At 40.7% G+C, this 10,023-nt stretch overlaps 1 protein-coding gene across 12 annotated transcripts in view; it reads right to left on the bottom strand.

Moving 5' to 3' along the window:
• Positions 1-1,065: 1,065 nt before the first annotated feature.
• gpsm1b (G protein signaling modulator 1b) overlaps positions 1,066-10,023 on the bottom strand; it is a 149,316-nt gene continuing 140,358 nt past the window's right edge. For all 12 annotated transcript variants that reach the window (XM_078426475.1, XM_078426477.1, XM_078426487.1 and 9 more), the window contains 3 exons: positions 9,207-9,366; positions 5,783-6,003; positions 1,066-3,701 (listed from right to left, as the gene is read on the bottom strand). In XM_078426475.1, the coding sequence (XP_078282601.1) occupies positions 3,519-3,701; positions 5,783-6,003; positions 9,207-9,366 (564 nt within the window). In that variant the 3' untranslated portion in view covers positions 1,066-3,518. The remainder of the gene's footprint in view (positions 3,702-5,782; positions 6,004-9,206; positions 9,367-10,023) is intronic.

Genomic DNA, 10,023 nt, shown 5'->3' with positions numbered 1-10,023 from the left:
TTGTATATAAAACTTAGTTACTTTAAACTCAGCTGTAATTACCAAGGAATTTCTTAAGTTTGCAATGTGCACTTAACCACTTCCACAGCCACAGCATGCTCCAAGTCAAAGGACTATTTTAGAAATATATACAAAGTAGAGGATACTTTGTATACTGTGGTTAAGTAAAATTAAAGTCAGTTTGCATGGGGACTAGGAGAGATCAACCATAATTGGATTGAATGGCAGTGGAGAGACTTCAGGAGACAGGTGGCCCACTCTGAGGGCACACTCCACTGTCAGAGATGCTGGTTTACAACCCTTTGGGGTAGAGAATTCCCCAGGTTCACCATCCTCGGAGAAGAAACTCCCAAGCACCAGTTTTAAATGACCTCCTCCTTGTAATTTGTCTGACACTCTTCCACTACTACAGCCATTTCATTATGCATCTTAGTTTTGATGAGATCACTCCTCATTCTTTTCAACTTTGAAAGAATATAGATCCAACTACTTTAACTGCTCGTGATAGGAGAATCCCCTTCTCCCGGGAATCAGCCTTGAGAATCCCCTTTGGACTGCCTTGAATACTGGTATATATTTTAAGATTTTGAACAATTTCAACCAATGGCTCCACTAGCATTGCAAACACTTTAAAACTCTTGGGTTGAGGTCTTCAATCCCATTAGTCTTTCCTGTACCATATCTCATGTGATAGATATTGTTACAAGTTCTTTTTAAACTGTGTCATGCTAGTCCATCTGTTATCCTTGGAATACACGTTGTCCCAACATTACACAACAGTACTGATAACCAGGAAAATATTTAACCAGGTCTGTGTTACATCACTTGGGCCTGCCTCTCTTCTCAGTGGAGTGTGGGTTTACCAGCTCAGGCTTTGTAAGTCTGGTGGGCACAGTCCTAGCAGGTCCTAATCTGCCATATGGTGCAGGAACAAAATGGGTTCACAAATCACATCACTGGAAACACTTGCTGATATCAGCCCCCATTATCTGGAGAAAACAAAACAATCAATGCACAGTTTGTAGTTTTATTACAAACTTGTGTAAAATGTAATACATTTGCAAATTAACTGAAACTGAATCTTTTAGATAAAATGAGCTCACTGCATTTACATAAATTGTCTGAAATCTAAGAGATAAATGCTTTACTTACTGGCAGTGTTTGGATGAAAAAAAATAGTACCAGAAGGGGATTTTAAGGTTCAAAATGTTAAACATACAGCAGCAGTTACAACAGGGAACAGCATTTACATCTCTCCTCAGGTGACCAAAAGCTCTTTCATTCATACATAAATTGAACCCTGAATTGTAATTTTTTTCTTACGGCAGTACAGTGGATTGATCTGCACCTTTGAACTTCTCTGCTGGTGTGCCCTCCACGTCCTGGACATACTTGGCCTGTTCTTATTTTGTAGTTCAATGGGTGAGAAATGTAAATATATTATGAAAAGCTGGAAGGAGTATTGGTACCGAAGGAGTCATTAGGTCACTTTCTTCACATTTTAAGGACTGATGCTGGTGTAGGTTGAGAGTTCATCACTGGAGGCTGCACTGGCTGTGCTGTGGGTCCCACTGCGCTGGGTCCAGCCGTATGACTCCATATTGGGTACATTGATCAGTCCTCCTCTAAACACCATGTACAACATTTGCAGGAATAACGGTAGAACTTAATTGAAGCATTTCTCTTCACTTTTCCACAATGTGAAGGATGCCACAAAGCATTTCACAGCCAATGAATTACTTCTGAAACCAGTCAGCGGCTGAAGTGTGCCCAGCAAAACACCCAAACAGTGAGGTACCTATCTGCTTATACTGATGTTGGGTTCAAGGATAACTGGCAGCCAGCTCTTTTAGTGCAGTGGAACCATTTTATTTCACTGGCTGGGGCAAACTAAGATCCACTGTGGCACTTGGGTTAATCATAAAACACGATTTTTCTTGAAGTACAAAGCAATTATTATCATTTAAAAATGCAGCAACATTATGATTTCAGTGTGGCACCAAGGAACCTCGCATGAGAATTTGATTTTCAACTGCTTGTAAGAGAGGTAGGAAACTAGATAACAGATAACGCAGAAGACAGCTACAAGGAGAAACAGGAGTTTGGAAAATTGATTCTTAAAATAACAGTAAATTCAATTTTGTCTTTAACCAACTTGGGGGTTGGAGTAAGGAAATGCAATCACCATGCTTCCAGCAAAGACAACAATTTGAGAATAGCATGAGATTGCTTCTGCCATGGTTCCTAATTACATTCATTTTCTGAAACAAAGAAAAACTTTCAACAGAAATGCCTTATGGAACTATAGATGCAAACAGTTACATTGCATGATGCACACATTGGCTGTGAAATACAGCATCAGTTTGTAGTGCCAATATGTCGTTAATTCTCAATCCACTATTTTAACTGTTGCATTAGCCTATATATCTTTAAATGTTTTTGAAAGCAGTGAAAACAATTCCATACAAACTCATTACAATTGTAATTTCAAGATGACTCACTGTTTGTCATTAGTATTATGCTATTATTTACTCCCTTTTAATTGCATGTAGTAACTTTGACAAATTCCTGGTGCTTTTTGACAGGCAGTCCTGATGCAATCCCAGGGTTTTCATGTACTGTTAGTAAGTGGAGCACCTCTGGGTTCTCGATAGAATTAGCCAGGATTCCCAATTGTTCCCGTAGAAAAACTGTGGCACTGTCAGCGTTCTTGTCTCTCGGGACTGATTCACGTAATATTCAGCTCACTAGATCATCCGTAACATGGAGGATTTTGGTTACCTCAGGTGTAAGATATGGTGCATACAATACACAAGTTGAAGAGGGCTGCAAATTCTTGCCACATATTGCCAAAATGCTTTGTTTAATTTTGTAAATTTAAAAGTTAAAATCTCTGTCACTGAAACTTCACAACAGAGAAATTAGAAGCAATACCTTCAATAAAAGAAAACAATCTGTTCGTCCAATGTTCTTTTATGAAATATCAAAGCAAGGAAATTAATCAATCTCTATGTGGCTCTAGGGTTGCTGTGGATTGAACATGGAATGTGGTTTGTTTGTATGTATGTATGTGGTGTATAATATCCATAATGTTTGTGAAATAATGTATGAGATGTGTCTGCACCTGTGAACTGTATGAATTGAGCTGAGTGACATGTTTGTGTGCATGTCATTTTGCCTGCACGCACTGTGCATAAGTCTGTTAAAATCTGCATGTGACTACAGACCCACATGCCCTACAGTACCTGCAGTGTTACATTCATTTAATGCCACCGTGTGCAAAATTACCTAATGATGTGCTTACATCTTTTCACCTCTCACGGATAACTCTTGTACCATTTGAAATTAAGTATAACATGTTCATATTTTGGTTCATTAAGCAGTTGTCTAGAAGCATGTGGTGATCTCACCGGGGTAGTGTGGACAGCTTTTGGCCTGGGCTCCGTTGTAGTGTTGGCAGGGGCATTGATCCGCACAGCAAGTCCAGCTTGTTTACAAGTCTGTCAGCCGCACACTGCTCAGCAGGAGCTCGGGCCGCTCTGTTCCAGCCCTTCGCGGTTTGAGGGAAGGTCAACACGCTGCTCGTCCAGCCGCTTGGCCTGCACCCTCTGGATCAGGCTGAAAAAATCCTCGTCGGGGACAGTGGGTCCTCTTGGTGTCGGGCTGGGAGGAGCACATCTCTGGTCATCTATCCTGGATGACTGCAACAGAAAATAAAGCATTTGAATCATCAGACATCAGCCCACCTAAAATGAAGGAGCCACCTTATAATAGTTTTAACCAAACAATGATGGCGTACTGACTGGGGGTATTTAGGGAGAGGATTTGATTAACTTAAAACAGTCTAGCACAGGGAGAGGCCCATCGGCCCACAATATCCGTACTGAGAGTCTATGTCCAAGCATGAACATCTTTGAAATCTGTGGGATTCAGACCCTACTGGCCATGCTGGTCCTTTGTGACCATTCCATCATTTTCTTGAGAAGGGAGAGTCAAACACAGAGACGTGCAATACACGAACGGGGCCTTTGGGCCCCAATATCTGTGCCGAACATGATGCAAAGTTAAACCAATCTCCTGTGTCTGCACATGATCTATCTAGCTCCGTTCCCTACATGTCCATGCACCTATCCAAAAGCCTCTTAAATGCCACTATCAAATCTGCCTCCACCACCACTCCTGCTGGCATATTCCACCCACCATTTTCCATGTAAAACAGCCTGCCATATACTTCTCCTTTAAACTTGGCCCCTAGTCTTTAACATTTCCATCCTTGGATAAAGGTTCTGACTGTCTACCCTTACCATACATACCTTGATTTTATGGACTTCTATCCAGGCTCCCCCTCAGCCTCCGACTCTCCAAAGAAAACAATCTAAATTTGTCCAATCCCTCTTTATAGCTAATATGGTGGCTTCGTTGGCCACCTAAGGGGGCAGTTAAAGGTCTGAACATTAGTATGAGGCTGGAATGACATGTCCAGTCCATAATGCCATGTCTCCTCACATTAATAAATCCTTTAGGTTTTCAATGGCCATATGGTATGGTAGCTTTCATTGGTCAGGTCATTGAGTATAGGAGTCAGGAAGTCAAGATGCAGCTTTATAGGGCTTTGGTTAGGTCACATTTGGAGTATTGCATGGAGTTCTGGTCACCCCATTACTGGAAGGATGTGGAAGCTTTGGAAACCATGCTGAGGAAGTTTACCAGAATGGTGCTGGTTTAGGAGGTATTAGCAACAGGGAGAGGTTGGACAGACTTGGATTATTTTCTCTGGACTGCCAGAGGTTGAGGGGATAGGAGTGAGACTGATAGAAGTATATAAAATTATGAGAGGCATAGATCGGACAGTTAGAACCTTTTTTAGAGGGCAAGCTTTAAGGTGTGAAGGGGAAACGTTTGAAGGAGATATGTGGGCAAGTTGTTTTTAATGGTAATTGCCTGGAATGCACGAGTAAGGGAGGTGGTGGAGGCAGATACGACAGTGGCATTTAAGAGACTGGAGGGAATAGAGGGATTGTTTTATGTGTAGGCCGATAAGAGCTAGTCTTGGCATCGTGTTCGGCAAAGACATAGTGGGCCAGAGCCTGTTCCTATGCTGTTCTATGTACTCCAGCAGCTTCCTGAACACTATTGATGCCGGTGGTATTTGCAGGGATTAATTTTAAACTGAATTCAAATGCATTGGTGGGATTTGGACTTGCATCCACTGCTATTCATCTGTTCTGTTTAAAATTGTACCGTTTATTTAATCTAGTCTTTTCCCATTCTGCCTGCCAAAACATTTCATACTTTCTTGCATGAGTTAATCAGCCCACTTAACCACTCTGTTGGTGACTATCACTGAGTTTATCACATTGCTTAAACCCTTGAGTTTAACATCGTGTGAGTGGATGCACATTCAAAAGGAATTCAAGAGAAATACCTCAAGGGGAAAATAATTTGTGGAACTACAGAGAAAGAGCAGGGAACTGGATGTGGAATCTGGATTATCAACAGATGTCAAAAGAGCAGATATCCAAATAACAACTTAAGATGCCCACCAGTCCTAAACTGCCACTATTTTTATGTCCGTCATTCAATCTTGTACCCAATACTCCAAATGCGGCCTAATCAGTCCTATAAAGATGCAACATGACTTCCTGACTCTTACACTTAATACCCCAATTGATGAAGGTAAGCATACCATTCAATTTTAACATATGCATACATGTGATACATTGCTTATAACAGTGGGATTTTCCTCATTCCTGGAGTGAGCCAGACCCCTCACAGTTCCCACCTGGCATTTCATTAACATGTTGAAGAAATCATCTCCGGGCTCCTGAGGATCTCCATCGGGCCGCAGATGCCCCATCACCACCTGGCTGTTGTTGTGCGTGATCCTCAGTCCAGGCAGGCTGCCCACATTGGCTCGTTGATCATCTAACCTCCGACTCTGAGAGCTTGCTATCAAGTCAAAAAATTCCTCTGTCTGTGGGGATGTAACGAGTGATGCCTGAGCTGTAAAGGAAGGGGCAAAGGGTGGAAAACCAGTAAAGAAAATGAGAAGCCAACATCAGAGTGAAAACGACAGCAGCGTATTTTAGTTGTTAACTATAAATGACTGCCTGAGCATTTTTGGTACCACATGCTAAAGAGTTTGTGATGGACGGGATGTCTTTCAATGCTGTTGTTTGGATGAGATGCAGTGATGCTGTGAGATGTTACATCGAGGCTTCATTTAACCCTTGCAAGTGACATTAATCAAAGTGCAAGGGAATTCACCCTGGTGTTCTGGCTAATTTTTAGACTCCATTCACACAGCAAATGACCAGCTAATCACAAAGATTAGCTGGCCATTTATACAACCACATGTGGCAACCAAAAGTACCTAAATTAGCTGCAGCATTACTGACACCACAGCAATAATTATACTTCAAAAGTGCACTTGTGCATGCCCAGTGTTGTGAAATGCAATATACCAATACAAGGTTTAATTTTCTTTTTCTGAGGTAATCTTATCTAAAATCTAACAGATTCTCGTGTCTATTCCAACATTCAATAAGATCATGGCTGACCTTATCCCTCAGCACAATTCTTCTGCATTACCCCACCGCTCTCAATATACTTAGCATCCAAAGATCCATCCATCAACTGTGGTGATAACCATTCCTTTGGTTGGCCCAGATTTTTTTTAAAGTTTATTCATTCACAGTTTGTGGACACTATTGGGAATACTTGTGTTTATTGATAATCCCTGATTGTCCCTGAACCAAGGAGGCAGTTAAGAGTCAACCACATTGATGGGTCTCGAGTCACATAGAGATCAGATCAAGCAAAGCCAAAATAATTCCTTCCATGAAAGAAATAATTGAACCATTGGGTTTTTAGTGCTTACTGAGTCCTGATGTTTTCTTTTTAATTTCAGATTTATTTGGTTTAGAGTTTAGAGAATCAGTGCAGAAACAGGCCCTACGGCCCACTAGGTCCACACTGACCAGACATCATCCTGTACAATAACACTATACTACACACTAGGGACAATTTTCCAAAGCTAATGAAACTACAAACCTGTACGTCTTTAGAGTGTGGGAGGAAACCGGAGCTCACAGCGAAAATCCACGCAGTCACAGAGATAACGTACAAACTCGGTACAGACAGCACCGGTAATCAGAGTCGAACCTGGGACTCTAGCGCTGTAAGGCAGCAGTTCTACCGCTACACCACTGTGCAGCCGGCAAATTTAACTGAATTCAAAATACCCCAGCTGCCTTGGATCAATGCAAGAACTTAACTAAAATGTTATCTACCACCCTGTTAACCTACCTAACTGTCTGAACCTAATCCATCAGCACCATTAATTAATTCCTTCTTAATTAATGATTTATTAATAATTTGGATGAGAGTGTCACTGACATAATAAGTTTGCTAATGACACCAAAAATGGCAATGTGGGCAAAGGAATGGCAAATGAAAGTTAACTCAGACAAGAGTGAAGTGATTCATTTTTAGAAGTACTTACACAGTAGGATTTTGTGCAGGACTTACACGGTAAATGGCACGGTTGTAGATGTTCGTCGTGAACACTACCTCAATGGCAGAATGGCTCAAAATTATCCAAAATAATTAAACAATACCTGTATGTTGGAAATTAACCTATGAATTTAATGTCATGTGTTGACTTTTGTCTAAACTGACTTTTATCTGCTGGTTTAACTAATATTTAGTTAAGATTGAAGGAAATATTATAGAGAGAACTGACACATACACTGTTGTCATGATACAAATTACTTGATTAGTCAATACTGGAAATTGAGCTGAAAAAACTTTACACAAATTAATTTACAGCACAGAAACAGACCTATGCTTCACAAAATCCTCCTGCTTCATCCAATCCCATCAACATATGTTCTGTTTCTTTCTCTGGCATTAATTTGAAAATAATGGAAGTTCATTATCCTGAAATGTTAAAACTATTCTCTCCCGAGAGATGCTGCTTGACTTGCTGGGTTGCAGTTTTCTACTTTACTTCCAACTTTTAACATCTGCTGTATTTAACCCAGTGCTTTTTTTTGTGAGGGCACTTGTTGGTACGGCATACCGGCACCTTTAAAAGATAAGAACTGGATTGACATACAGCAGCCAATGGCATCATGTGAACTGTTATTTATGTACTGGCACCATTTTGTCTACAAAAAAAAAGCACTGATATATTCTTTCCTCACAAATCCTCATCAAGCTTCCCCATTTTAACTACATTTAGATAGGAAGTTTCTACTAAGTTCTTTTTTGGACTTGGGAGTGAATAACATAATTATGAGTCTTTGTTCTGGAGTCTCCATGTGTGCGAATACATCTCCTTTGACTTAATAAATCGCTTTTAAAGTTGCCTTTCAGCTGATCCTTCATCTTTCCTGCATATGTTCCAGTGCCTCTGTCTCCTCTCATTAAAATGAAGATCTGCATTGTGCACAGTATTTCAACTGTTTACTCAGCAGTGTGTGATGATTGCTCGTAACTTGCTGTTGGTGTATCGTCTACACATGGGCAAAAAAGGTGGACCAATACTGACAAATTCCACATTCACCTGTGAACTGTATTCACAGTGTTTCACACTGCAACCTCCTGCATGGGTCAGCATTAAAAAAATTGGTTTCTGTCATTGAATGTGGGGTTTGCCAAAACTGGAAGTGTAGCCAAGAGCTTGCCACGATTAGATGAAGTGCTGCAGGCACTGTTCAATGTATTGAGTGGGGGGATCAGAGAACTGGATCAAGCATGTGAAGCTCCTGGGTTCCCATTACATCGACAATTGATTCTTGTATAAACTGTGCTAAATGGATTATTTGGTGTGCCGATCTTGTTTACCCAAAACTGGGTGTGATATAACCCTTCTCCATGGGGTTTCCAGGCACACTGGGGCTTCAACATTCTTGGTCAATTTAAATTATAAAAAATATTTCTGGCAGATCCAGTTTGGTTATTTCTCAAATCAACATGGATCGACCTTTCGTCTGAAAGTGATCGTGTTCAATTGGAACTCTACTGTGGCCTGTTACAGAGTTGCAGCAGCCGGACCAAGACAGCAAAATGATGAACATTTTGGCTTAAACCAACACTCAAGTTAAATAGACACAAAGAAGACTGCAGATGTTGGTATCTTGAGCAAAACACTGGACATACTATGTTATGTTATTTATTTAACACTCTCATCTTGTACTCACATATTCTGTCCTGCAGAGGAGACACTGGGGCTGGTGCACTCCCAGTCAAGCCATTTTGTTGCTCTTCAAATGTGTAGCGCTGGTCATCCATGCGATTACTTTGGAAGCGACTTAGTAGATCGAAGAAGCAGTCTTCATCTGAAGGATCCCGGTTTACCCTCTATATAATTAAGGTTATAATTAACAAAATATGAATTTAATGTTGATTTAATATGTTGGACAATGTACCATTAATTTACTATATCAAGGCAATAAGAAAAAAAAAGATTTTATTAAATTTGATCTGGAAGAGGATGCAAGGGAACTGCAGATGCTGGAATCTTCAGCAAAACACAAAGTTCTGAGTAACTCAGCAGGTCAAGCAGCATCTGTGGAGGGAATGGATAGGTTTGAAGACCTACTGGAAGATGGATCCAGACTTGAAACGTTCCTATATACTCCCTCCACAGATGCTGCCTGATTTGCTGAGTTCCTCTGGCATTTTGCTTTTTGGGAAGAACCTTGAATTGTTAACACACTGTTCATACCATGTCTTTGATGCAAATCAATAAGTACACCAGAAAAAAAAAGGAACATTTTCAATATTCCCTTTTTTACCTTTACACGCTCATATACAAAATGATTCTTCTGACCCAAGTAGTCATTCAAAACTTGCCACAGTATGAAAGTTAGGACCTGTTATGATGCAAGAAAGCTGACCTGAAGTGCTGACCTTCGCATTCATGGGCAGGGTGGGTGAGGGATCTAAATAGGAAAGGAATCCAATGCAACTGGCTGCCGAGATTCACACTGAGACAGTTTACTCGTTCTAAAGTTG

The sequence above is a fragment of the Rhinoraja longicauda genome, chromosome 31 (genome assembly GCF_053455715.1).
Source record: "Rhinoraja longicauda isolate Sanriku21f chromosome 31, sRhiLon1.1, whole genome shotgun sequence".
Classification (NCBI taxonomy): domain Eukaryota; kingdom Metazoa; phylum Chordata; class Chondrichthyes; order Rajiformes; family Arhynchobatidae; genus Rhinoraja; species Rhinoraja longicauda.
Note: the sequence above shows the minus strand (reverse complement) of the source record. Positions and strands in the feature narration are given on the sequence as shown.